Source organism: Alternaria rosae (genome assembly GCF_020736505.1).
Source record: "Alternaria rosae strain MPI-PUGE-AT-0040 chromosome Unknown BKA58scaffold_8, whole genome shotgun sequence".
Lineage (NCBI taxonomy): Eukaryota > Fungi > Ascomycota > Dothideomycetes > Pleosporales > Pleosporaceae > Alternaria > Alternaria rosae.
The window spans coordinates 788686-815329 of NW_025763577.1; the positions used below are offsets into that span (position 1 = coordinate 788686).

The 26644-nt window shown below is 53.4% G+C and overlaps 7 protein-coding genes across 7 annotated transcripts; 4 read left to right on the top strand and 3 right to left on the bottom strand.

Moving 5' to 3' along the window:
- The first annotated feature begins 1000 nt into the window (after window positions 1-1000).
- BKA58DRAFT_225362 (uncharacterized protein) lies at window positions 1001-6293 on the top strand. Its single transcript, XM_046166335.1, has 2 exons — window positions 1001-4326; window positions 4376-6293. The coding sequence occupies exons 1-2, from the start codon at window positions 1209-1211 to the stop codon at window positions 6193-6195; spliced, it is 4938 nt and encodes a 1645-aa protein (XP_046022581.1). The 5' UTR covers window positions 1001-1208; the 3' UTR covers window positions 6196-6293.
- A 400-nt stretch (window positions 6294-6693) lies between these two features.
- On the bottom strand, window positions 6694-13999 carry BKA58DRAFT_389869 (nucleoporin nup189). Its single transcript, XM_046170790.1, has 6 exons — window positions 13508-13999; window positions 13273-13389; window positions 9381-13084; window positions 8991-9218; window positions 7145-8938; window positions 6694-7090 (listed from the first exon to the last, which is right to left on the bottom strand). The coding sequence occupies exons 1-6, from the start codon at window positions 13605-13607 to the stop codon at window positions 6977-6979; spliced, it is 6057 nt and encodes a 2018-aa protein (XP_046022582.1). The 5' UTR covers window positions 13608-13999; the 3' UTR covers window positions 6694-6976.
- Window positions 14000-14776: 777 nt separating this feature from the next.
- Window positions 14777-15833, top strand: BKA58DRAFT_225440 (uncharacterized protein). The gene has a single exon (XM_046166336.1). It carries the CDS (start codon window positions 14995-14997, stop codon window positions 15724-15726), a length of 732 nt encoding a protein of 243 aa, XP_046022583.1. The 5' UTR covers window positions 14777-14994; the 3' UTR covers window positions 15727-15833.
- Window positions 15834-15847: 14 nt separating this feature from the next.
- Window positions 15848-17636, bottom strand: BKA58DRAFT_471602 (uncharacterized protein). Its single transcript, XM_046175236.1, has 3 exons — window positions 17270-17636; window positions 17147-17218; window positions 15848-17098 (listed from the first exon to the last, which is right to left on the bottom strand). Exons 1-3 carry the CDS (start codon window positions 17561-17563, stop codon window positions 15941-15943), a joined length of 1524 nt encoding a protein of 507 aa, XP_046022584.1. The 5' UTR covers window positions 17564-17636; the 3' UTR covers window positions 15848-15940.
- Window positions 17637-18354: 718 nt separating this feature from the next.
- Window positions 18355-19611, top strand: BKA58DRAFT_422950 (uncharacterized protein). Its single transcript, XM_046172843.1, has 2 exons — window positions 18355-18730; window positions 18766-19611. Exons 1-2 carry the CDS (start codon window positions 18505-18507, stop codon window positions 19425-19427), a joined length of 888 nt encoding a protein of 295 aa, XP_046022585.1. The 5' UTR covers window positions 18355-18504; the 3' UTR covers window positions 19428-19611.
- Window positions 19612-23132: 3521 nt separating this feature from the next.
- On the top strand, window positions 23133-24802 carry BKA58DRAFT_471604 (uncharacterized protein; the record flags this gene model as incomplete). The annotated part of the gene is made up of 2 exons (XM_046175237.1): window positions 23133-23596; window positions 23653-24802. 2 exons carry the CDS (start codon window positions 23133-23135, stop codon window positions 24800-24802), a joined length of 1614 nt encoding a protein of 537 aa, XP_046022586.1.
- A 94-nt stretch (window positions 24803-24896) lies between these two features.
- On the bottom strand, window positions 24897-26527 carry BKA58DRAFT_389877 (L-asparaginase II). Its single transcript, XM_046170791.1, has one exon. It carries the CDS (start codon window positions 26208-26210, stop codon window positions 25038-25040), a length of 1173 nt encoding a protein of 390 aa, XP_046022587.1. The 5' UTR covers window positions 26211-26527; the 3' UTR covers window positions 24897-25037.
- Window positions 26528-26644: the final 117 nt, after the last annotated feature.

Below are 26644 nucleotides of genomic sequence, written 5' to 3' on the forward strand. Positions count from 1 at the left end.
CAGCTGCATATGCACTGCAAAGCATCATCACTTGCTTTTGATATCCACGGTCTGGCCTTGGCGCGTCACTCGAAGGCACCCACGAACGCGTGGCTATCAACATGTGCTATCATGTCCTGCTCGATGATGTGATTGACGCCGCGTCTTCGGACCTTCTTTGTAGCTCCCTTGTCGTGAACTCATCGCTAGGTCCAAGTAGCCTCCAGAGGCTAGCTCCCGCCCTGCAGCGGTTCACCTTTCTTTTACAACCAAGTCTCGCCCTCCAGGCGCATCCAAAGTCCAAGAAGCCCTTCCGATAGTGATTGTAAGCGCCGTTCTGAAAGTCTGTCATATAGGGCAGGTTCACCGCCAGTCAGAGTGGAGAGGCCGTGCATGGTATATAGCATAGTCGTGCTCGCTCGCCTTCATCGCGCGCAACACTGAACCCCTCCCCAGCTCTGCTTCCTCATCTACGTGTCATAGCCGAGGTCGGACATCTCATGACTTGGATGCCATAGTCACAACCCACTGTAGTCAATCCAGGAGCTTCCGTTGGAAGCAATGTCGACCTCCGAGAACAGCTTGTGGAGAGGAGGGCGCACGCCATTGGCTGGATCCCCATGGCTTCGAGATGGCCATCCCACAACGCGCCCGCAGTGCACCTCCGAACGATATTCGCAACTGCCGCATATAACTAACCCCTCCATCGCGCCTGCCCGAAGCTTGAGGAAGTAAAGCATTCTCATTCTGACTCCTTTCACTCTCGCGACTCAGCGACTCCCTTACAATCAATCGCCTCGGTAGTTTCGTCATAGATACCTAGCACGTCAACCCACTCCCATTTCGCGCCCCACCACTTGCGCCTCCCACCACAACTGCAAACACGCAGACTGCCCAGGAAGCTTTTCGCAATCCATCTTCTGATTTCGCCACATCGTACCTCTTGCAGGCTCAATCTGACTGCCAGCAATCGCTTTCGGACGACTTGCCACCTTGCCCCTTCCTCGTCCCCCGCGCATTCCCACCCGCGTACCGATACACGTACACGTCTTACCCCCGTCAACGATTGCATCTGCCACATACCCCGCCGACCAGTCGCGTTCGGTCCCCCTACCCGGAGTCGTCCTCAGCTTTACAGCCAGCACCTTTAAACACGCTTCGACCCCCCTGAGGTTGAGGCCAGGTGCTCCTTGTACAAGCTTCGGATCTCTCCTTCCTCCTACCGGCACATGAGCGGCTATCTCTGGAAATACTACCTCGAAGATGATGTCGACAACTTTCGACATGTCCTCGCAACCCCCACGCATACGCACCGATCTGCAACACAGAAAAGCTTCACTGGCTGGCAGGGCGGAGGGTTTGCCACAGCAGTGAACGGGAGTCCGGGCAGCTACAATGCCTCGCCAACAACAAATGCCAAGGGTCGCAAGATGGGTATGGGCGCGGCTGCGAATCTTAGTCGATTCGACATCAACAGTCGCGATGCTGCAGGAATGACTATCCTGCACCATGCAGCCTCGTCCACCGCCGAAAGCGCAGTGGAGTTCGCGCAAGCACTTCTAGAACATCCTTGGACCGATGTATACATACAAGATGCAGAGAACGGCTGGACTGCGCTCCACAGGGCCTTTTACTTTGGCAACATCGCCATCGCGCGTCTCATTCTGAACCGCGATGCGCAAGACATCCTCGGCCAAGGATCTAGCGGGTTCAACCAGCACGCGCGCGGTCTGGTCAAGATCAAAGACAAGGAAGGATACGGTCCTTTGGACTTATTCTCCATGACTATCAAGGACCGGACTCTGCGACCCGAAGAAGCGCCTGCTTTCGATTCTGACTCAGACGATGAGATGGCTCATGGCGACAGTGGCGATGTGGATGACGAGATGCGCAAGAAGTTGATTGCGCCGCCTGTGCTCCTCGAGGGAGATGAAGTGTATACATTTGGCAGCAACAAGAACGTCACTCTCGGTTTTGGTGATGAAGATGACCGTCAGTATCCGGAACGTATCACTCTGCGCAGACCAGATCACCTCCTTCAGCGTTTCTATAGGGAGCATCGCGAGCGCCAAAATCAGTATTGGGCTGCGACAGGCGCGCCAATGCAGGATTCTGGGCTCCTCCAAGCGCGCAGTACCGTAGATCTTCCTACTCACATCCGGAATACTCCAATAGTCATTCAAGACGTACGCATGTCGAAACTGCATACCGCTGTCTTGACCACTGACCCAATTTCCAATCTCTACATGTGTGGCCACGGTCCAGGCGGTCGCTTAGGCACGGGTAACGAAACGACGAGATATCAATTTGCCTGCATTGAAAGCGGCGGACTAGGTCAGAAGAAGGTGGCTGCTGTCGCGTTGGGCCAGAACCACACTTTGGCCATTACCGAAGAAGGCGAGATTTACTCATGGGGTAATAATGCGTACGGACAATTAGGGTATGCGCTGCCGAAGCCCGCCGTAAAAGACGACGACCCAATATCGACCATTCCACGCCAGATCTTTGGACCTTTGAAGCGAGATGTTGTTACCGGCATCTCCGCATCTCGAATACACTCAGTCGTTCATACCGCGACCTCGCTGTACACCTTTGGCAAGAATGAGGGCCAACTCGGTATTGTCGATTCAGACGCTCGGTCGCTTGAGATGCAGGTCATTCCTAGGAAAATTGCAGCAGCACTTTTCTCCAGTCCAATTCACTCGGTTTCGGCTATCGACGGTGCTACAGTATGCTTGTTGGAGAATCGCGAAGTCTGGGTATTTGCCAACTATGGCTATGCTAAACTCAGCTTCCCTTTGGACGGCTTCACCAGTAACTTCCTCAAGGAGAGTTGGTTGACTACGAAGTATGATACTGCACCAAATAGAATCAGCAAGATAACGTCAGGTGGTGACACCATTTGTGCGCTGTCTACTTCTGGTGAGGTCTTCACAGTCGCGGTCAGTCGACGCTCAGAGGGTGCCCAGGACGCCGGCACATCGACCACGAATCCGAAGCAGATCAGAGGAGCACTGTCCGCACCGTTCCGTATCTGGTCGTCCAAGAAGAGTCATATGGCAGCAAGGGACGTCGACGTCGATCAGGACGGTTCCATCATATTGACTACTGAAGTCGGTAGCGTCTGGAGACGTACGAAACGCGCGACTATCAAGAACGCAAGTATCACTGCTGCTGTAGAGTCTAAGCCGAAAGACTACAAGTTTCAGCGTGTCTCGGGCTTGACCAGGGTCATTGCTGTTCGCGCCTCCGCATTTGGCGCGTACGCCGCGATTCGCAAAGATTGCGACGTTACCAGGAATCAAATCGGTGTGGATGAGGCTGGACTCTGGGACGATCTTGCACCGTTGCTCTCTTTTCACGAGTTGACAAACTATGAGGAAATGTCAGACGATGAAGAGCCAACACCAAGGTTCTGGACTCGAGCTTCAGAAGCGCAAGGTCTCCGCAAACGTGTCTTGAAGTCAAAGGACTTAGAAGCGGAGATGACTGACATTTTGCGAGGTTCGTCGATGACACAAGATCGAACATACAATATGGAAGTCGGATCGACCCTGTCTGATGTCCGGATACCTGTTCACGAGTTCATCTTGACTGGGCGCAGCCGTATACTGCGTGATGCTCTGCTCGACTTTCGTGTCAGGGGCGCCGAATACGTGGTGCCTGATCTACTTGCTGTCCGCGCAGAGGGGGACAGAGTCTTGGTACTCTTCCAGGGTCTCGACTTCCTCACCATCTTCAATCTAGTCCTCTACGCCTACACCGACTCCGTGGTAGACTTCTGGAACGTCACTCGGCACTATCCTTCTTTGGCGCACAGGTATCGCTCGGTACGAACCGAACTGATGAAGGTCGCTTCTCGTCTCGAAATGCGACAGCTCGAGCCTGCTGTCCGTCAAATGGTCAAACCAAGGAGATCATTGCACATGGATATGGAGCTCGCCATTAAGGAGCAGTCCTTCTTCGAGACCGGTGACGTCATCGTTGACCTTGCTGATGGCGAGATGCTACTGCATTCGGATGTAATTTGCCAACGTTGTCCTTTCTTCGAAGGCTTGTTCAGAGGACGTGCTGGTGGTCAGTGGCTCGCGGGAAGGCGGACTGAAGAGTCTTCACTCATTCACATCGACTTGACGCATGTTGAGACGCGTCTATTTGAGCTCATCGTTCGCCACCTCTACACCGACGCTGGCGAGGAAATTTTTGAGGATGTCACGAGTGAGGACCTGAATGACTTGTTAGCGCTCGACGAGCTGCTCGATCATGTTATGGACGTCATGTCTGTGGCCAATGAACTGATGTTGGACCGTCTGTCACAGATTTGTCAAAGACTCATAGGTCGCTATGGTATGTGTTCACGTTTGGTCTTGTTATACACTCGCTAATTGGAGGCCAGTCAATGCTCGAAACGTCTGCTCTCTCTTGTCAGCAGTTGCACCTAGCTCAGTTGCTGAGTTCAAGGACGCAGCCCTTGAGTACGTGTGCTTGAGTTTGGAAGCAGTCATGCAGAATGGCTCACTAGACGAATTGGACGAGGATTTGCTGCTGGAGCTCAACCAGGTTGCCCATGAAAACCAACTCGCTTATCTACCCTTTGCAAGAAGTGGACGAGCTGAGGCTCTTCTCTTCGACCGTTATCCAGAGCTTGCCGAAAGGATAGAGCGAGGCAAGCGCGCCAAGGTCGATGCAATAGTATTATCGAACAAGTACGCGGATGGCGACAATCTCTCGTCCTCTTTCAGAGCTCAGAGTCTGGAAGAAGTGGCAGCTTCCCCGCTACGTCAGCGCAACCGAAGAAGAGTATCGAAAGAAGCTAAGAGTCCAGTGCTTTCACCAGCACTGAAGGGTCAAGCCTCCACCCAGGACCTCATGTTTGAAATGTCAGATGGGGAAGACGATGACGATGTGCCAAAGAAGATCAAGCCTCCGCGGTTCACAGAGCAGATTGGGGAGGAGAAGGCGTTGGAAACGCCAGTCGGATCTCCTGAGACACCCTGGGGCACGATCCCACGACCATCATCACATACGTTTGATAAAGGAGGAAACATACCACTGAAGTCTGTCAGTCCTCTTCCTCCGCCAGCCGTCAAGGAGACAAGACTACCCGGCCAGCCGTGGGGTACCACACCGCTCGCAGGCCCTAAGCTAGATCTCAAAGACATCATGGCTCAAGACTCCTCAGCTACGCCATCAAACTTGTCGCTTGGTCTTTCACGAGGTGAGAGCGAGCGAGTCGCGAAGGCTGCCAGTGCCAAGTTGTCACAGAAGGAGCGCAAACGTCTACTTCAAGCACAACAACTCGGCACACCTATCGCAAAGCCAGAGCCTGTTCCACCAGCTGTATCCCCTTGGACAGCAGCCGCACATCGGAAACCGAGTAACAGTCCTGTCGTGGCCCCAGTGGTGGCGCCGTCGCCGCCATCGAAGCCATCGCCTCAGCCTTCTCGCGCATCAAGCACCCCTCAGCTTACCATGCGACAAACCGTTGCGAAGAAGGGCGCTGCATCAAAGCAAAGGGACAAGCGAACTGCATCGCAGAGCCAAGATGCTAACGGCGCTGGATTACCCTCCCAACCCCGTCCCGCTGCCTCTGAGCGAGGCATGTCCGTCTCCACAGACCCCATCCCAACCCCCCGATCAGTCCGCCACATCCCCCTACCACAACACTCACCTACCTCACCTAGCCAACACCTCAGCATGATGGAGATTCTCTCTTTGCAAGAAGCAGAAAAGACATCAATCCGCGACGCAGCAGCCAAGCGCAGTCTCCAAGAGATCCAACAAGAACAAGAATTCCAACAATGGTGGGACCAAGAAAGCAGACGCGTTATTGAAGAAGAAGAACAAACCAAGAAACTCGTTGACAAACTCTCAAAAGGTGCTGGTCGTGGTCGAGGGAAAGTACGTGGTGGAAGAGGCGGCAAGGTGAAGGGTCAGGATAAGGATAAGAAGGAAGGGGGTGATGATGCGGATCGTGGGAAAGGGAAAAGTGATGGTGCTGGACCAGCTTCGAAGGAACATGCGCCACCAAAGGCAGGTCCGAAACAGGACGCTGGTGGTCGCGCACCTGGTCGCGATAATGCGGCTAGAGGCGGCCGTGGTAAGATAGGTCGGGGTGGTCGAGGTGGTGCACGCGGTGGGCGTTCACAGGGGCCACCGAGAGATGGCACCGCTCCATCTGCGCAACAGGCACAGGCTTCTGTGCCGCGAACGTGAGGCGAAGCGGTGCCATTGTACATAGCATCTAGTACCTTGATGGACATGTATATTTACATCATACCATTCATAGCCGTTTTAGATTATCAGAAGAGCTTGCCACTAAGCATGTGTATTTCTGGAACATGTCGCGAGAATATTGCAGATAAGTAACGAGGCTTGAGGGTCGTGGGTGGGATTTATATACTCGCGCAAGATGGCAACACATGCACATGTAGTTGCCGCATATATCAGTGCCACTCCTTCATCTCAGGTACGTGATCACCAGGCGCGGAGATATACAAGTCGTCGTATTCTACCACCTCCGTGTTTCGTTCAACATACGCTTCTCAAACTTGAACGCCTTGATTTCGAAAGGTTCAGCGGTAACTCTCCTGTCTCAGAACTTGAGTCACGCGTTTCCACAACAAAAGCTCCGTCTCCAAAGTCATGTCTCTAACTAGTGTACTTTGACAGATATAGCGAGAACTTGATTTCAGCATCCGAAAGAGCACATGATGAAATAACATAAACAATGCATTAAACTCATTTTCCACACTCAAAACCTATTATACACATGATCGAAGTGAAGTCGCTTTTCCTCCCCAGTCTAATCAGTATCCCAGCATGCATGCTTCATTCGCGAAAAGTTGGTCCATTCATCACTCCAACCTCAATACGCCATGAGCTTTGGGTTGAGTATCCCAGTCACCCATTCCTGCCAGAGTAGATCACCCAAGTCTCCATGCTTGCTGTCATGCCAAGTATATCCACCAGATTCGAGTACTCGGTCCTACCGGTCCTACCGACTAGTGACCATGACGTTGCGGTAGTAGCTTGTACTGAGGTCGATCGAGTGCTTGAGCCATAGATCCTCGGTGAGGGGGAGCTTGAGGATGGCGTTGCGGTTGGATCGCTGTGTGAATGTTAGTACGACTTCTCGATGGCCAGAAAGAAGAACTTGACTTACCTGAGTCTTTGAAATAAGGTTGGCAACGGTACCAGCGATCTCCATGAGAGCGACACGCTCCTCTAGACCGCATGTACCCAGCCTGTCGCGTCCGGCAATTTCCAGAGCGCGCTGTAGCTTGGTAAGAAGCTCTTGGACACGGTTGTCTAGCTCCTCGTCGACGCGGTAGTTTGAGCGTTGGCCGGTTAGGTCAATCAGCTCAATGTAGTCGAAGTAAATCTGACCGCCTTGCGCCCAGCCTTGTAACGCTTCCTTGGGACGATCCAATGGCGACGTTGACACGAAGCCGCCCATGAGCTCACGAAGGGCATCGTAGTCGCGAGAGACGATAGCTTCAGGGCCGACCTTTCGACAGAGCACTTCGTGCGCCTCCTCCAGCTCCTCCGCCTTGATGAGATGGGTGGCTTCGTGCAAGGCATCGCCGCCCGACTTCGCTTGTAGTGCAGCGGCAGCGTGAAGCCATGTCGCAGGCACCTGGAGATCGCCTGTAAGGTAGTCATAAGTGGCATCGCCTTGCTCCAAGGAGTATGAGCTCGAGAACTGGTTGACAAGCGAGCGAATGTAGTGCTCCCGTGTGGCTGGAGAAGAGAAATGTATGTATACCCAGATCGCAGTGGTCCAGTGCTCTGGTGTATGTAGCGAAGCCGCGTATGTGAGAGTGATCTTATCACCCAACTCGACAAGCGGGTTCGCTGCCTGCACATCTTCTGCAGCGCCAGGTGCGGACCACGACTGCAGTGAACGGCGGAAATTGTCATCCTCTTCATCCTGACCGCGAGCGGTGGGCATAGCGACCTTGCGCTCATCTGCTTCAGCATCGTCTTCTTGCCTAGACTTGAAGAGCTGGAATAGTTGGAATGATAGACGGGCGTTGAAAGGATTGCCGGACACATTCTCGGGAGCGAGAACGTCCTCGACATTTGCAGGAAGGCTCATCTTCTCTGCCGCATAGAGCTTGAGGATGCCCCAGAGCAGGTCCTCTCGGTGCTCAGCATCTGGATCTTTCCAGCCCATATCGACGCTGTCTTGAATGAACCAGGGAACTGGTTTGACGTCTTCGTTACCGTCTCTAACGGCGTCCGCAAACTGTGCGACAGCCATCTCGATGGGCTCGTCGATCATCGTACCGTACCACAGACGAAGACCAAAGGCCCGTCGCCAGTCAAGGGCAAATCGGCTGGAGACATTAAAGGTAGAGGCACGGTTTTCTTTGCCAGATCCCGCTTTGCCTTCAGACTTGCTGCAATTGCCGGCTAGAAGCTCGTAGAGGGCACGGTGGGCGTCCTCCATCTCGGAGAGCATATCCAGACGCCGCCACTCTTCGATCTGAGCTACCATGCTCTGGCGCATCGTTTCATCACCACCAATCTGCGAGACCATCGTGGCTAGCCGAAGGTCGAGTCCATCCAGCAATGTATGGCAAGCTTCGGCAACGTTGTTGCAGCTGAGGTGGGCGATCGCACGCTCTTCAGGCGAGGCGGCTTGCTGGGCATGCCTCTGCGCATCATCCCAGACGAGCAGCTTCCAGAATTCAGACAGCTTCTCTTTCCGGTAAGTGTTGACGTTCTCCTCTTGCACGTCGGCTGGAACCCGGTCGGCATCGTCAAACAGAAGCGAAAGCAGTTGCCAAGCCTGTTGTTCATGAACGCCAGCCGGAGTGTCGAGCGCGACGGCCTTTGCCATGCTGGAGAACTCGACTGGGGCAGGATCAGTCAGGAGCCTTGCTGAAGGTACACCATTGGCCCTGTAAATCTTCGTGTATTGTTTCTGAAGCGACAGAGTTTCGGGAGCACACTGCAATCATCAGTAACAATATCATAGCAATAGTCATAGCCTACAAACTTACATCAGTAAAGGTAGGCATCTTGACGAAGCGCATATCCTTTGTAGCATCGACGAGTGGGTCTTGAGCGGTTTGGAAGACACCACCTTCGAGGTGCGAGGGACCCTTGTTGCCGTAGATCAAGACGTTGGTTTCGCTGAAATGGGGTTTGCTGCAAGCGTGGAATTCTTTGTCGGCATCGGCAAGTTCGTCGAGATCGGAGGCGGTTTTGGGTCGTTTTGAATAGGGTAACTAGAGACAAGAGTTTCAGCAATCTTGTCCCATATCAATTTGTGACTACATACACGGGCGGACGTAAGGTCCTAGCGTCAATCTATGAAGGAGAACCACGTAGGAAACCCGCCACAGATTACGCCCCATGAATACAACGCCAATAGGGAGGGGAATTCAAACCTCAATACCGTGTCCACCACGCTTGGGAAACTGTTGCTTCTCGGTCTCACCGAAGAGAGAGTCCATTAAATCCATGGCAGTAGTCATCTGTCGCGCACCAAAGGACTGCGAAAGTTTCGTAGGCTGCGCTTCGTGTTCTCGTAGTACGTTGCCCTGGCTTTCGCGGAGAGCAAATCGATCCTGTTTCTTTGGGCTGATGGTGCGCTGGAGTTGGTTTGCCCAATCGTCATCGAATACCGGTTGCGCCTTTGTAGGTGTGCCTGCTCCGGGCTTCATGAGCTGGCTAGGCTTCAAGATCGACTTTGGCTTCAAAGTGCTCCTGAACGGGTCTTCCTTAGCGGTGTCTTGCTCCGTGGTTCGAATTGGTCCCGACACAGAATCCGCCATGCTCTGGTCGCGCGCCAATTCCGATTCGCTCTCTTCAGAGTAGTCAGCATCGTGCTGCCCATCAAGCGAACCCACGGAGCGCTGCCCTAAAAAAGACTCGCCGTGGTTGTCTTCCATATCTTCGTCATCCACATACGCCGTCTCATCGCCGAAGCCACCAGGCACGCTAGTACGGCTACCGCGCATTCCCTTCTTGAAGTCAAAGGTGTCATCGGGGCTAGACTGCGACTGTGGGCTGATGAAGGAGTCATCTTGAGGTGTGCTGGTCATCTGGCTCGAGCGGTGCTGCTGCTCAGCAGGAGTATCAGGGACGTCGCTGAGATCGCTTGACGCATCTTCGTCTTCGCCTTCGTCTTCGCTGTAGTCGTCGTAGTCTAGACCGTAAGACGAAAAGTGGGGAACAGAGAAGGTCCATTCGCCAGTGGACTGGTTGTACTTGATGAAAGTAGTGCCAGCCACTCGCTTGAGACGCTCAAGATGCTTGACATCCTTCTTGCCAGCCCTGTTACGAGGCCAAGAGTTACCAAGGACAATCTCAGAAGGCTGGTTCAGGGCGCTGCCAAGCGGTGGCTTTGGCAGGCAGGTGCAGCTCTCTCCGTACACCGTAGCGTTACGAGCATTGAGCTGAACAATGTCACCGAATAACCTGTCAAGGTCGACTTCGGATAGATCGACAGGCTTGCCGTGGTTGAACTTGATTTGGCCAATGTTGTGACGACCGACAATGAAGTTGGGTACGCTCTTGAGGTCCTGCTTGCTCATCCTCCTCAGCTGATCCAGCGAGGGGCTTGACCAGTACTCGCCTGGCTTGGGGTCCTGACCCGGTTGAACGTTGATGGATGCAGAGGACTTGGGGGCAAGTACATGCTCCTCCGAAACGCGGGCGAGTTCCGTTCCATTGACTTGCTGCATTGCTGGGCGAGAAGGTTCGCCGTTGGTGTCCTTGTTGGGGCGGGGAAAAGCATCTTCCTCATCTTGCCTGACGACCAGCGCAGTCTCTGCGTTAGCATCACCGTTGGGGCTCTCACCACCAGCAAAGCTGACACGCTTCTGGGAAGGCTCATCAAACAGTGGGGCCCGATTGGCGATGGAACGGTTGATGTTAAGTCGTTTGAGACTGCCGTTACCGAAGTTTCGTCCCGTGTTGGAGAACGCACCTGGTGCCAGTATGCTATTCGTCTCGGGTGTGAAGCTGTTCCGGAGATTGCTCGTGGAAAGGCTCTTACCCAGGGATCGAGACAGACTGCCGCTCGCAAACAGGCTGCCTCCGAGTTGGCCACCGTTCTGACTCGCACCACCGACTGGAGTGCCGTAGGTGGAGTATGAGAATCCGTAACCGCCCCTCTTGTTTTGCGGTGTAAGAAGTCGTGTCGAAGCAGCCGGGTTGAGCTTGTGCTGGGGAAGTATGGCGTTCTTCTTGTTCTTCTGACTGCTCGACAAGGGAGTTGCGATTGGGCCAGGGCTCTGTGTCGGGGTAGCAAGTCCAGCGAAGAGGGCGTCGTTGCCGTAAGGGTTGGTGTTCATCGACGTGTTCAACAGGGAGCTTCCCGAAGCCCCAAACAAGCTGTTGCTGAGGCTGGGTTGCTCTTGTTGCTGATTCTGGTTCGAGAAGAGTGAGCCGCCAAGACCCTGTTGTTGGTTGTTTTGCTGTCCCATTCCACTACCAAAGAGACCGCCTCCAGTGTTTGTGTTCGATGTAGAACCGCCAAACAGGCCGCCAGGCTTCTGTTGATTGTTGTTCTGGCCACCACCAAAGAGCCCACCTCCTGTGTTCTGCTGGGTGTTGTTATTGTTCCCGAGGTTGCCGAACAAGCCTCCACCAGATGATCCAGTGTTAGCATTGTTGCCGCCGAACAGAGAACCGCCGCCGGTAGCAGGCTTCTGCCCAAACAAACCACCTCCAGTGTTGTTGGTGTTATTGTTAGCAGTAGAACCGCCGAACAAGCCGCCAGAAGCGGGCTGGCTCTGGTTGGCTTGACCAAAGAGGCCGCCACCGCCCGTGTTACCAGTGCTTGCACCGCCGAAGAGGCCACCGGGCTTTTGCTGGTTGTTGTTATTCTGGCCGAAGCCACCACCACCACCGCCGCCGAAGAGACCTCCAGAGGTGTTGTTCTGAGCAGGAGCCTGGTTGTTCTGTCCAAAGCCTCCACCCGTGTTGTTGCCGAAGAGACCTCCGCCGGTATTTGTGGCGGTGTTGTTGGCTCCGAACGCGGGGGTAGAAGAGGCTTGGTTGTTGGATTGGCCAAAGAGACCACCGCCGGCATTGTTCGATTGACCGAAAGCGCCACCAGTGTTCGTGGCACCACCCCCGAAAGGTGTTGAGGTAGTGTTGGTCGCGGCACCACCTCCAAATAGACCGCCAGTCGCAGGCTTGTTCTGACCGAAGAGACCACCACCAGTGTTTGTTGATGCACCGAAACCGCCGCCTCCAGACCCAAACCCACCAGTAGTGTTGTTTGTCGTAGTGGCGCCACCTCCGAAGAGACCACCAGTAGTTCCAGTTGTAGTGTTGTTGTTTGAGCCGAATAGACCACCAGTTGCAGGCTTGTTCTGACCAAAAAGACCGCCGCTCGCAGTATTGTTGTTTGCTCCGAAAGCAGAACCGGTGCCCTGACCAAATGCCGATGTGGTACCGGTGTTGGTATTGCCGCCGCCGAACAAGCTGCCGCCAGTATTGGCCGCTGCACCAAAGCCGCCGGTGGAAGCAGTGGTGTTGTTGTTGCTACCAAATCCGCCGAAGCCAGTGCTCTGTCCGAACGCTCCAGCTTGGCCATTTTGGTTGCCATACCGCCTGCCCTGGTTATAGTCGGCTACTCGTAGCTCCTCGAGTGAGTAGTTGGTATACGGTTGCTGGAAGGTGATGGTCTGGTACTGCGATTGCGCGTTGCCTGTTGTGCCATCCTTCTCCTGAAATGCCTGGAACGGAGTGCTGGCGGTACCATTGTTTGGGGGTGGGTTGTTGCCTGCACCAAAACCGCCAGTAGTGCTGGAACCGAAACCGCCCGTTGTGGTGTTCGCGTTGGTAGATCCGAAGCCACTGCTAGTGTTGCCGCCTCCGAACAAACCTCCGCCAGTTGTTGTTGAAGCGCCGAAGCCTGTCGCCGGCTTGCTCTGACCGAAAAGACCACCCCCAGTGTTGGTGTTGCTGGCGCCGAAAGCTGAGGTAGCGGTGTTGTTGTTCGACGCTCCGAAGCCGCCGCCAAACGCACTGCCACCTGAAGCACCTCCACCACCAAAGAGGCCACCGCCTGTTGTCGAGCTGCCGAAGGGTTGCGAACCGAAAGCGGTTTTGGGTGCCGTATTAGCGCCGAAGCCTCCTGTAGGGAAAGTTAGTCTTTGGTCCGGGTCGTGAAAAATGGATCCTCGTGAAGTTTGAGGCTATCGCGATGGAGCACAGGAACACGTAGCGTCGTTGGCGACCCTGTAGTACTTCAAAGAGCGACCTCGAAAAACGCGGAGTAATCCAAATAGCGACGCGATGGTGAAGCGCAACCGGTCCACGTACCTGAGCCGCCGAAAGGCGAGCTCGAGCTGGCGTTGTTGCCGCCACCGAACATTGTACTGCCCGTATTTGCGCCGCCGCCGAATATGCTCGTCCCGGTGTTCGCGTTTGAGCCGAAGCCTGAGGCGGAAGGCAAGTTAGACACGGTTCGTCGTCATGGCCGTGGCGATGTCGCAGGGCGCATCGGAGCGGTCGCGCGTAAAGGGATCCAAGAATTCAAGCAAGAGTTTTTACTTACCACTTGATGTGTTATTGTTGGTCGAGCCGAATCCACCGAAGCCAGTAGACTGGTTGTTGTTGTTGGAGCCAAAGCCCCCGAAACCACCGCCGAAGGACATTTTAAGCGTGTCCGACGGGTTGCGCGTGTGATGGTGTCTAGTTGGATAGCAATGCGCTGTAGAGTCGTGTGGATGCGGGGTGGTTGATAGAATCGAGGTGCTGCAGCTCTGGGAGAGGCAGGTGTTGATGAGAGCTTCGCGGAAAACGCGCCAAGGAATGGGCGGACGAGAACAAGGCGCGGTGGGGGCTTCCTGCGAGGAGCAAAAGAGTAAAGAGTGGAATTAGTAAGAAGATCAGGCGCGGCACTGATTAAGTAGTGAAATGGCCGTCATGGAAGGGAAAGAGCGACGGGCGCGAGGGTTTGGAGGGACAAGCAAAGGTGAGGTTGCACTTAGGAGGAAGGCACGTCAAAATTGCGCTAACCCGTCACCGGGCGTCACGTGTGCGTCTCCCAAACACGATTGCCAGCAAAAGACCCTTTGATACGACTGCAGCCGCTGCACGCATGACAAAGCGAGATAGCGATTGACGAATAAAAAGACACGTTGTCCGGGCGCGACTTGTATGAAGGGAATGCATAAGGTACCCCTCAGGCATCGCTGTTGCTACCTACGGCTGCCTGGTGACTGAAGACAGCCTTGGCGACAAATCCTCCTGCACAGCCGGATTGAGTCACATTGAAAGGAAGAGACCGGTCTAGCCAGAGATGGATGACTGGGATTCTGGCTAGGAAGAAGGTGTGCCAGACAAAGGACTTGTTTTTGTGACTGGTGAGACGTTACACTCCTTTACTTCACGCCCTCCTCTCAGCCGCTTTACTGCGTCATTCCAAGTGCAGGGTTGCTCGATAAGACAGGCGTCTTTCAGATCATGTGAAGATTGAAGGTCCGAATGGATGTCAAATCCGGATAGCTTACATGCAATGCATATTGCTTGCGCTCTAACTGCCTCGGTGGTTCGATCAGCTGTGTGGACATTCGTGGCGGTAATCGAGCGGTCCTCTCCGTTCATCGAATAGATCAAACGGAGAAAGATCTCGGGATCGCTTTCGGAAGGAGAACCAACAAATAAGTGCTATTATATTGTACCGGAATTTACATCGTAGTCGTATGCCAGGGCCTCTGTCAGCCCTACACAACTCAATTCCCCACTGGAGGCCAAATCGCGCTAGAGCTGCAGCTAAGCTCTCATGCCCGACGCGCCTCGCGTCCCAAACAACCGCGCATCTTCGTCCACATTGAGAATCTCCAAACAACGAGGACAATTGTCGCAACTACGCCGTACACCGTTACAGCGTCCGTGAACCTGTGCAAGTTTCCTTGAACACAAATCTCACCTACTAAACCGTGGCCGCGCGAGTCTACCACCACCACCACCACCACCACCTCGCGCACCCCACCAATCCCACAACACCCATCCTCAACCACCACCACCAAAAACCTCCCCATGGCGACATCCTCCAACCCCCTCGGCCCCGGCCCACGCTACGGCCTAAACCGCACCGCACCACCCCAACAACCCACCCAACCGCAACCCACCTTCAGCAGCACACCCGCCTTCCCCCCCAACCCCAAAAATGCCCAACGCCTCGAATCCGAGCGCCTAGAACGCGAGCGCGCCGCGCGCGAAACCGCCCAACGCATGGAAGCCTCCGGCGCAGCCTCCCTCGCCGAGCTCACAGAAGAACAACGAGAAGAAATCGGCGAAGCCTTCAACCTCTTCGACCTCGACAAGGACGGCTACATCGACTACCACGAGCTCAAAGTCGCTATGAAAGCACTCGGATTTGATCTCCCAAAACAGGAGATTCTGGGCATTCTGCAACAGTATGGGACAGCCGGGGGTCAACAGGGTGGGAAGCAGAGTTCGAGACAACAACAGCAACAGCAGCAGTATGCGGCGCCGGGCAGACAGTTGTTGAGCTTTCAGGCTTTTCAGACGCTCATGGCGCAGAGGATTCTGAGTCGTGATCCCAGGGATGAGATTCTTAGGGCTTTTGAACTATTTGATGAAGGCGGGAAGGGGACGATTACTCTGCAGGATCTTACTCGTGTTGCGAGGGAGTTGGGCGAGGCGCTGTCGCATGATGAGTTGGTGGCTATGATTGAGGAATTTGATATGGACAACGATAACGCGATTTCGAGGGAGGAGTTTATCCAGATCTGCATGGGGACTTGAGAAGGAAGCCCAAGAGAAATACTGTTACTTTAGTTTGCAAGGCGTTCCCGGCGTTGCTATCATGGCTGCGAGAAAGGATGTCATGCGAGTCAATTTCAATCTTGCTTTATTTGCGCCGAGAAACTATTTACAGCTCAGCTCTTCAAAGTAAATGCACGCCGAAATCAAAGTTCAAACATGGAAAATGCAAAGTACAAATCTCCCAGCTCTTCCTCTACTGCCCAGGCGAGACAAGAAGACCCTTCTTGGCGGCATCGTGTGCCCATCCACCTGCCAACGCCTCACCGCCGTTCTTCAATCCGTAGTCCTTCATCCTGGCCTCAAGCTCTGGCCTGAAATGCCTAATGAGACCCTGCAGCGGCCATGCGAACGCCTCACCCAGCGCGCAGATGGTGTGACCCTCGACCTGCTTGGTCAACTCCTGGAGCATGTCGATCTCACGCTCACGACCCTGGCCCTTGGAGAAGCGGTCCATGATCTGGTGAGTCCACTTTGATCCCTCACGGCATGGTGTGCACTGACCGCAGGACTCGTGGTGGTAGAACTTGGCAAGACGGGTGATGGCGCGGACGATATCTGTGGACTGATCCATGACGATGACAGCGGCGGTACCGAAACCAGACTGTGAGTCCTTGAGCGCGTCAAAGTCCATGAGTTGGTCGTCGCAGATGTGCTTGGGTAGAACGGGAGTGGAAGAGCCACCGGGAATGATAGCCTTCAGGTTATCCCAACCACCACGGACACCACCGCAGTGCTTGTCGATGAGCTCGCGGAGAGGGATGGACATCTCCTCCTCTACAGTGCAAGGGTGGTTGACGTGACCGGAGATAGCGAACAGCTTGGTACCCTGGTTGCGCTCACGACCGAAGCCGGCAAACCAGCTACCTCCTCGTCGGCAGATTGTGGGTGCGACAGCGATAGTCTCGACGTTGGCGACAGTGGAAGGGCATCCGAACAGACCGACAGCAGCAGGGAACGGAGGCTTCAAGCGAGGCTTTCCGGGCTTGCCCTCTAGCGACTCGATGAGGGAGGTCTCCTCACCACAGACGTAGGCGCCCATTCCTCGGTGAATGTAGACATCAAAGTCGTATCCGGAACCGCAGGCGTTCTTGCCGATAAGACCGGCTTGATATGCCTCCTGGATGGCGCGCTGGAGCACGGTAGCCTCGTGGTAGAATTCTCCTCGAATGTAGATGTAGGCAGCGGTAGCGTTCATGGCACGACCAGCAACGAGACAGCCTTCAATGAGCTTGTGGGGGTCCTTGCGCATAATCTCGCGGTCCTTGCAGGTTCCGGGCTCACCCTCATCGGCGTTGACGACCAGATAGCGGGGCTTGCTGTCCTTGTCCCAATCCTTGAAGTTCATGAATGACTGCAACCATTAGCAGAAGTCACGATGACAGGTCTTGACGTTGCCTACCCATTTCAGACCAGAGGGGAAACCAGCACCACCTCGGCCACGGAGACCAGAAGCCTTGATCTCAGAGATGATCTATACCCGTCAGCCTTGATTCGTACGCCGTGTATGATTGCCTCTACACACCCATTCGTGACCCTTGAGAAGGATCTCCTTCGTCTTGTGCCAATCACCGTACTTCTGCGCGCTCTTCAGATCCGCACCGTGGTGTCCGTACAAGTTCTGGAAGATCCTGTCCTGGTCCTTCAAGCCGCCGTATGTCCTCTTTGGTGGCGCATCCTGGACCGTCGCGAGCGTCCTCTTCTGTGTGCGGTTCTGGGGGGCAGCGGCCGAAAGGCGAGTAGCTGCCGAAGCCGCGGGCAGCGTTCGGTGGGCGGCCGCGCTGAGCGCCGATGAGGCAGGTGCGTGTCGTGCGAGCATCGTGATTGCTGTATGTGTGTTGTCTCGCGCAATTGATGCTCGGGGGTCCAGCGAGCGTTGGATTTGGCGATGCAAGTGGTGGCGGTCATGAAGTTCGATCTGGATGACCTACCGTTTTCTTGGCGTCTTTGATTGGCCCGAGCCAACATCGTTGACATCAATCCGCCAGGAAGGTCCGACTCGACCGCACCATCATCATCATCGTCACGGACCATCGACGAGATGCCGTAAGGACATAATTAGACTATTTTCGTCCACAATTGCTCTTAACACCACTCTGAGCTCCTATAATGTCCGCGGTTCTGAGCCATGCCGCCATAGAAAAAAGCTCCTCACGTATACCTTGTCATCATACACGATTGTCCTCTCATCGTGCTCATGTCGAGCAGTAACGATTTCCCAGTATGAAAAGTGTCACCGACTATTCGACTTCAATTACAGAACATCTGTCCAAATCGTTGCACGGAGTCTTCACGAAGAGCAGTACGCGCCTTTAAGAAAGGCTAATCCTCAATCTTGTTGCTCGCTAATCGTAGGAGACGTAAATTCGTGTACAGAAACTTTGCGATAGCCATGAGCTGTTTCGCCGAAGGCTCTCATATCGTTGCATGCCATCCCATCATCACCCATCTCTTCTCTTGTCCAAGTCTCGTGGCAGTGGATCCACGGTGTACTTCAACGTACACCTCGCCTCCTACGTGGCTACTGGCCGTCACCGCCGCTAGCAGCAGAGCTTTATATAATCCACCTCTCTTCAGTCACAACTCCTTCACCTTCTCTTATTCGTATCGGTTGAGATTCTCCTTCACTCTTCGCTATAGTATCATCCAAATCCACGGTAAGTCCCCCTGTCTTTGCTTCAAGTAAGAACCCCTGTATTCGTCTGGCATATCTCATATCCTCTGGACGGTAAGGTAAGACAACACCCAGGTGGAGACATCATGGTAAAACCTGGATACATCGCAGCAGCAACCCCCGGCCGGGAGAATACAATGGTCTCCAACGGAAAACGAATGCGAATCCTTTGGACCGATGGCGATGGTAGGGGCGACTCCAACAAGGCCTTCATTACGGGGTCGAAGACTACAGTACGCGGTCATCCGACCTGGAAGATGTACATGGGGAAGGTACCGCATCCCATTATCTACGGTAGAAGGGAGCCTCAAGGTATGTAAACCTCGACGACGACGCCTGTTACGCAGTCTACAAATCCCGAACATACACCGCTAGGGAGCTCAGCACATTTTGGCTGTATGATTTTGACAATCTAGGCAACATCAAGGCCAACAGACCCAACCGCGATCGGCCTGCATATCTCGAAACTTCTACCACGGTGTTTGCCAGGGGCCTACTTCATGACGACAAAACAGCCGAATATGAGTTCTGTGGTCGCCCGGCTTCATCAGAACAAAACACCCCCGATTGGCGTGTAAGGAGACCAGAAGAAGAAGCACAGGCAAAGAGAATCAAGGCTAGCACTCAAATCTCGCTCAGCGGTACCATGCCCGTCTTGTCCATGTACGAGAGCTCTATACCCAGGCCCTACGTCTCCGGGCCTATCGACGGCAACACCAAGCCACTGAGCATCACCAACAAGGCGATTCAAGGCTTACCGTACTTCGACATCCCGACAGCAACCATTCGGAAGAGACCTATAGCTATTCCTGGCGACATGGCTGGAGTGTATGCAGACTTCAGCTCCAAGCGGAACGCAGAGGCTGCGCTCCCGACTGCTGGCTCAGCGGGTACTGAGACCACAGGAATGATCGCGGCGCCAGAACCAAAAAGGATCAAGGTCAAGCAAGAGGCGGACATCCAGAGTGAGCTGCTGGCGATGTCGGAGAAACTAGACAGTTCTGAATGAGGTGAGTGTTGCGAAGGCAGCCCGAAAAAGTCTACATCTGTTTGCCATCCTGGTTGGTGGGCGTTGACAGGATGGTCGGGCGTTCATTGATGTCTTGAAGGATGAATGGGCACTTTTGGCCAAAAGTACGTAGGAGGAAGTCGATCGGTTGCAATCCAACGATGATCAAGTTCTCACACTACCCTAAGTTACTTCACAACACTATTGTTTGCAATTTGGATGATGATACCGTTGCGAAGGCATTCAAGCTCTGTCTTCAGCTACCATCCTCCATGACGTGCGATAATGCGTGACGTCACGCGTTCGCGCTAAATGTCGCCGCAGGTGTCCTCTTCGCGGCTTCCACTTTGACGAACTTGCATGGAACAGCATAAAACGAGACTGTGCTGTATGCACGGCCTTCAAGAATAAGCCACACTAAAATTCTAGCCGACGTGTCATTACCGGTGTCGGCGATGAGAACGCGACCGGTCGCAGCGACGTCAAGTGCATCTGCAGCGATTTATCCATCTACTCCGAGATGCCTCATCCCCACTACACGGCCAAAAACTCGATAGTCAGATCGCTCGAACAACAGTGATTGTTAGATGAATCACGGCACCGGCATGACTCCTAGTAAGGGCATATCATCCCAAGGCGCCAGCAGTGGCTTTCAATCAGATGGAAGCTATCAAAGTGCTGAAACATTATGTTTCACGGCCGCGGTGTTTATGGAAACAACTGCGCTGAGAGGAAAACATGGCCTCAAGCCTTGTGCACATGTTTAAATCTCGTCGATGGACACGTCCGCTCCTTCAATCCTGAGTTCTTATTGAGAACTCCATCTGGTGCTGAAAACGGCAGTCCCAGCACCTCTCCATCTCTACCCGACCACGCAACTACGACAGGTGCGCTACTTTAATACATTTATGAACTTTATTCTGCAAGACATGGCGTTTTCAGGCCTCAAGATGATGTCGTCAACTCCTGGCATTTCGACTGACTTTCTCCCAGTTCTGCTACTGGCCTCAATCCGTGTACTACGAGAGCCAAATATCGCTCCCAGTCAAATACCTGTTCCTGATCTGCAGCTCGGATGGCACGCCTTAAGCAGCCATCATGTCGGCTAGCCTTACTCAATTCGACCAAGAACAAACACCATGCCTGCTACTATATCGACCGATTAGGATTCCGCAAACTCTCGGAAGTCAATGACCCATAGAAGTCTAAGAGAGATCCGCAGGCTTTCAAGCGCATAGCTGTCGACTTCAGGAGAGACACCACACCGATCTCCCACGAAATCGCTGAGGAATACGCCTCTTTAGAGAGTTAACGTCACGCGATAGAAATTAAATTAGTTGGCCGGTGCCCTTCGAACATCGATCGCGAGGATACAACTTTTCCATTTAGAAGCGTCGAGACCTGCTTGACTAATTACGGCCCTCTTATCTGGACGAACGATAAAACGAAGCCATCTCAGACCACTCCCGACAATGGTTGCGAACACTGTGGTTATCCTGCTCACCTCGTGTACGAGAATGATGGTGATCGTAGCAGGTGAGTAATGCAAAAAAATGGAATGTGACCACCAGCTGAAGTCTTGTGCACAAGATCACCAAGCTGGTCTACTGTTGGCTTCTCAGCCGCGCATGTAACAGGATCAGGAGCCGTGCTTCCAACAGGACAGAGCACATAACCCAGGCAGGTGAGCTAGCGGTCACTCGGACGAAACCAGAGCGCACATGGACAGCTCTTCTACTTTCTTGGTCGACTCCCATACGGTCATGTATGGTATGGGCTGTCTGCAAGCTTGTTATTGTGTTTGTGACATGCGCTTTCTTCCTTATAGACAAGGCAAAACGAGATACATTCCCTGGGGCTGAAAAGGTCAAGAGATTGACTTACCAGACGATAAAGCACGAATAAGGCCTTCGCACATGTACCATCTAGGAATTCTATGGTTTATGGGTTACATGCGGGTCAGGAGTGTGTTGATCTGCCTGTCTAGAAGGAGGTCAGTCGACCGTATCATGGAAGCAACGGGATGTTCTTAACGTATCCATTTTATCCGATCAAGGCAACGCTGCACTTTGACAGACGTACAAACTATCTCTCGGGCCGATCCTCACCAAGGTTTGAAACAAATGATCCCTGTCTCGTAGCTACAGGTGTCGGTAAGTCGATTAAGGCGACGTCATAGATGCGTTCCGGCTCCGAGACTCCTATTCTCTTCCCGGCTCTAGTGGTGTGTGCCATCGACCCGGGTGATTGAACGGAAATGCACGCGGTACGTTGCGCCGCAAAAAAGGGGTCGTTAGTCATCGCTACATCTTTCACCGGCAGCATCAGGGTCCTGGTGGCGTTGCGGCGCGGTTGCTCCTAGGATCGAATGCAGTTAGCCTCAGCGTAATTGTCTCAGCCATATGCAGTGCATAGACACTCACAGGCAGTAGAAGCGACGCAAAGTGCTAAGGCTTCACCGATAACGGTCTTCATCACTGTCATTAACGATCGCTCGCCAAGGTGTGATTCGGACTCATACCTGCATGCACACTTGCCATGCAGTCTCGGCTCGACATGCTAGTAGCCGTCAGTCCGCGCATGAGCATTGTTGCAGCCACCCGCTAGATCACCCTGTCTACTTTTCTTTTTCTCTATTTCCCTGGGGGTTTAGCACTGCAAAGGCTGCAGCCTGCACCATGTAGGGATGTCATCGACAACGGCGGCCTGAGTACTACCCTATGCCCGTTTCCAGGTGGACTTCATGAAGGCGAAACTTTCTTGCTATGCATCAATTTTTGAAACATTTTTGTAGCCAAGCTTTGATTCCTTGTATTGTCCACGAGGGATGCATGATTGCCTCCAGGGTATGAGTGACTTACAGCCTATGGAATCCTGAACGCACGGCCTGCGGCAACGGCTTTGCTACACCCGTCTGATAAGGCAGTGTGTGATCAGCAACGATTCGCCGGGGGACGAGCACCGCTTCTTCCGTCAGAGAACAACTGGGAATCTGGAGGAGATGGGACATAGTCTCCGCTCCGTGCGACCGTCGTGAAGGATGCTCTCAGACCAGATCTTGGCCTGTTGCCTAGTGTACTAAGTTCCCCTTGCAGCTCAACATCTTCTCAACATCATCTCAACCAATGAATCAACTTAGTATAGAGCTATGAAGGTCCTTCGTCGCCGATCGTGTAAACAATCTGGCAAGAGACGACGTTCCCCGAAATTGCATCCTCAAGATAGGAGCTACGAATGTCATTCGAGCCTCTTTACTCATGGTATTACGGTAGCTATTCTGGCATGGCGTACCTAGATTCCTAGAAACGACCAGGGAGATGAGTCATAAGATGCGGAGGGTTGAATCTTCGCCAGATATGAACCCGTCGGTCGATTCGGCGAAATAGACCTGCGCTTAGCTGCCGAAGTCATCAGCTTTCTCGGTACGGAAGATGTTTTGGTGTGTAGAAGTTGCTGTTCAGTTATAAGTCAGGCATGAGAACGCTCTTTCTGCATACCACCTGGGTAGCCTCACAGCACGACACCGGAGACTGTCGAAGACCGTTCTACGCACAACTCGAACTGTTCTCAGGCGATGACGAATTTGTTCCAAACAGCATCTGACAAATAGAGTGTATGTACAGATCCACACAAGCAAGCGGTAGAAGTCTTATTTAACCCACTCGAAAAGCTGACAGCAAAAACTTGTCGTCACACTTTCTGGCTATGCCGCCAGAAATTACAGCACTGATCCAAGAATGCACCAGAGGATCAACCAAGGCTTCGTCATACCGTTCTCGCTTGGGGTTGCTAAACGAGTTCACCGACCCCACACAGCGAGGAAGACCAGGATTCAAGTCGAATCCTACCATTCATGAATTTTGGATAGCCACGAATGACAAGGTCCACGCAATCGCGCTGCTTTACAAGTCAAGAAACGCCATCCGTGAAGCACTTATCGACCAGCGTATCACTCTGGACGGAACTGTTAACGAGTGCCTCGAGGGAGCTGGGCATAAGATATGGAACGATGGAGGGGAATCAGAGTTCCTCACTACTCCTGATGTCACTGGGGCGCTCAGTGAAGCCCTTGACGCCGAGTGTGCTCCCAAATTCAAGAACGGTTCAGAGTTCGCCGAGAACGGATATCCGAGACACCTCATCTATGGAGACCCTAATGATCGGTACAAGTCAGTGCTTGCAAGCTTCGTAGTACAGCGATGAGGGCTAACATTGCGCGATCCAGGATTCGACTAAACGTGTTCGGCTATATCATCCAACGCGCCTGTCGTAAGGCCGAAGATGACAGACGCGAAGGGAAAGCCTTTCAGAACGCGCCCGAAACCGACGAGCCCACACCGCCAACAAGCTTCATGGACGCCGTACGAGTCGGTAACTCCAGGTGTATCCGCAGCATGTCGCCATCGTCTGATAGCAGTACGGATGAGCTCGCTCGCTTTTCTTCGACTACCTTTTCAAACTGTTCCAAACCAAAAGAATATCCCAATGTCCCAGCCTCAAAGATCCGATCATTGAGAAAACCATCTTCCACAAAGCATGACATTATACGAAGCCGTCCCAGACACGGTGTTTCAGTGGTGATACCTTCAAACAGGCGTGCGGGTACTCGAATCTCAGCTTTGGAAAACAGCCAGCGTAAACAGAGCGGATCACGAGTCGGCAGCAACACAGCCGTGGGGTCTACACCATCACACAAAAGAGGTACGCCAAGGAGAGAGCCCCAAGTCTCCAGTCCACGCTATATGACAGCACATCATATGACCGCAGCGAAAGCCGCTGAACCATCCGCCAAAGACAGGGCCAATTTGACAAAGAACACTGTTGGGTCCCAGTTGCTTCGGGATCGGGGTGAGCTGGGGATCCAGCTCCTTGTCCTTCTCGAATCACGCAACCCTGGACGCCAAGATATTGCAAAAATGCAGAAGGTTGTGGGACACGTCGACATGATGGCTGTGAAATACACCGACGAGCTCAGGAAGGGACTGGACAGCAGCGAGTACGAGAAGTACAAAGGAGCTCTGGACAAATGGCTAGCATGCATGAGAACACTTGTCGAGTTCCGCGAGGCTACTGGTCTTTCTGGCGATGGTCAAGCCATACTGGGCGGCTTCAGAGCCCTTCCACTGGGGAAGAAGAAAGCACGACGTCCCTACTCCAAAATGGCTCAAGAGATCCGAGAATGGCGTGAGTCTGATGGCATGACGCTCCCCGTATTTTGTAAAGAGGTGGGTTCCATACTCTTGAAGATGGCTAGCTTTGCCCCGTTGCGCATGGAGTCAGACTTCGGTATGGAGCTAGATGAGCTTCTTGTAGATCTGATACCTTTCACGAAGCACCTGATGGAATGCTTCCTGGCTACATCACCCAATTCCTGATACCTATAAGGGTTGTCAACATGTTGTCACGGTTTGTATGGGTGGTATGTTGCGGCAGCTCAGTTCAGCGGGCTATAGAGGATTGGTAATATCTGCATCGATAGTTTTCCTATACTTTGATAAAAATAAACCATGCTTGACTTCCAAGTACTTCTAAAGTGTATCGGTAGGCAGCGAATCGCTTCAAGTTTGCTGTGTACGTCCTCCTCTCGGGATAACATCAGCTACGCCATCGCTACGCCACGCTTGCAGCGCTTCGCACCTTGAAGCAATGTTCGTAACCACCCGTGACAGCACCTGCAGTGTTGACGATCTTCGGGTATCGCCAACCATCCAATGACCGTCTCACTTCGCTTGAACCGATGTTCAGCTGTTCCAGAATCTCCATGACGGCAGCATACAAAACATCGAGATTGCCATCTTCCACCTTGACAGCAATTCCTATAGCACCATGATTTATCCCAGCCAGATTAGCGTCGGGTGACGCACGCACTGCGACTGCATAACAGGCATCCGCTCCGATCTTGCCGACAACTTGTCCACTATAAGGCGTCATGAGCGCTGTATCGAAGCGACCTTCGCCAGCAACCAGTCCGGGGTAGCTGGCCATGCACTTGTGGATCAGAGCTAAATATCGTGTTCTCTGATCGAGTGTGGTCTTGGTAGGATCGTCGGAAAGGTCAGCGGCATCCGCAAGCCTTGCAAACATGAGCGCAAGGTTTGGAAGAGGCATCGCCGGCGTGGGGAGGTTGCATCCGTCGACAGTCCATAGCACCTCTTTCTTCGTGAGTCCGCTTACATCCTCAACAGCTCGGTACACGCGCTGCTGCATGGGATGCTCATGTAGATAGTAGTCGTGAGCCGTAGCGCCCAGACACACCGCACCTGCTACCATACCGACATGTTTCCCCGAGCAATTGTTGCAAATAGCAGTCGGCGTGTAGTCTTCTTTGATCCATGCGCGATTCACAGCAGGGTTCTGAGCGGGGTGTCCACCACATGTTAGCACCTCCTCTTTCTCTCCCGTCTTCTTTAGCATCGCTCTCGCTCGCTCGATGTGTCGAGGTTCGCTACTATGCGAAGCACACATGAGGGCTACATCGGCGTCATCGTAATCGAATCTCTCTGCAGCCCCTGTCTCCAAGATCGCAAGAGTCTGGATCGGCTTTGTTGATGATCGCGCAAGGGTCATTCTCTTGTAGTCACCGACTGTGTAGAGTGGTTTGCCAGATGCGTCGACAACGACCGCGTGTACGCTGTGTCTATTTTCGATGATGCCACCGCGGTAGCTGATGACTACGTCGTTCTCAGACAAAGTTTTCGCTCCATCATTGATAATAGCGCTCTGCGTCAAGGATATTGTCGCATCTTGTGGCTTCGCATTCGTATCCTCCGTGGCATGTACCATGACTTGGCTGAGTCTGCTATATAACGTGTAAATCGAATGGGACGGGAGCGGCGAAAACCCGAGATACTATGCTGATGGCTTCGTTCGTTCTAGAGCTTGAGAGGAGAACTGCGTTAAGGTTGAGGCCCGATTATGGAAGACATGAATGAAGCGCGAGGAAATATTGTTAGTGTAGGACGGTGTCGCGTCTGGCGTACACCTGCCTTTCAATGTCTAGCGCGAGTATCTCCATTACCTAACCGATGTCCGGTTGAGTATGTCATCACGTATAGAGGGCTAGAGAGGCAGCGCATTTTCATGGGAACTGCTTGAGATGCGCCCTACACGTGGCCGATAAGGCGCGCGATAAGGTACCGAATGGGCCTGCGAATCGTGAACGGGCTATGGCGGCGTCACCAACACTTTGCGCATTTTGTCGCTGAGCAAATCAGGAA

Excerpts from the sequence above, each read along its gene's own strand:
- BKA58DRAFT_225362 (XM_046166335.1), top strand. The coding sequence starts at position 1,209 with ATGAGCGGCTATCTCTGGAAATACTACCTCGAAGATGATGTCGACAAC. Across the intron at positions 4,327-4,375 it reads AAGACTCATAGGTCGCTATG|TCAATGCTCGAAACGTCTGC; the intron begins GTATGTGTTCAC and ends ATTGGAGGCCAG.
- BKA58DRAFT_389869 (XM_046170790.1), bottom strand. The coding sequence starts at position 13,607 with ATGTCCTTCGGCGGTGGTTTCGGGGGCTTTGGCTCCAACAACAACAAC. Across the intron at positions 13,085-13,272 it reads CTCGCCTTTCGGCGGCTCAG|GAGGCTTCGGCGCTAATACG; the intron begins GTACGTGGACCG and ends CTTTCCCTACAG. Across the intron at positions 7,091-7,144 it reads ACCTTATTTCAAAGACTCAG|CGATCCAACCGCAACGCCAT; the intron begins GTAAGTCAAGTT and ends ACATTCACACAG.
- BKA58DRAFT_225440 (XM_046166336.1), top strand. The coding sequence starts at position 14,995 with ATGGCGACATCCTCCAACCCCCTCGGCCCCGGCCCACGCTACGGCCTA.
- BKA58DRAFT_471602 (XM_046175236.1), bottom strand. The coding sequence starts at position 17,563 with ATGCTCGCACGACACGCACCTGCCTCATCGGCGCTCAGCGCGGCCGCC. Across the intron at positions 17,219-17,269 it reads TTCTCAAGGGTCACGAATGG|ATCATCTCTGAGATCAAGGC; the intron begins GTGTGTAGAGGC and ends TGACGGGTATAG. Across the intron at positions 17,099-17,146 it reads TCCCCTCTGGTCTGAAATGG|TCATTCATGAACTTCAAGGA; the intron begins GTAGGCAACGTC and ends TAATGGTTGCAG.
- BKA58DRAFT_422950 (XM_046172843.1), top strand. The coding sequence starts at position 18,505 with ATGGTAAAACCTGGATACATCGCAGCAGCAACCCCCGGCCGGGAGAAT. Across the intron at positions 18,731-18,765 it reads CGGTAGAAGGGAGCCTCAAG|TCTACAAATCCCGAACATAC; the intron begins GTATGTAAACCT and ends CCTGTTACGCAG.
- BKA58DRAFT_389877 (XM_046170791.1), bottom strand. The coding sequence starts at position 26,210 with ATGGTACATGCCACGGAGGATACGAATGCGAAGCCACAAGATGCGACA.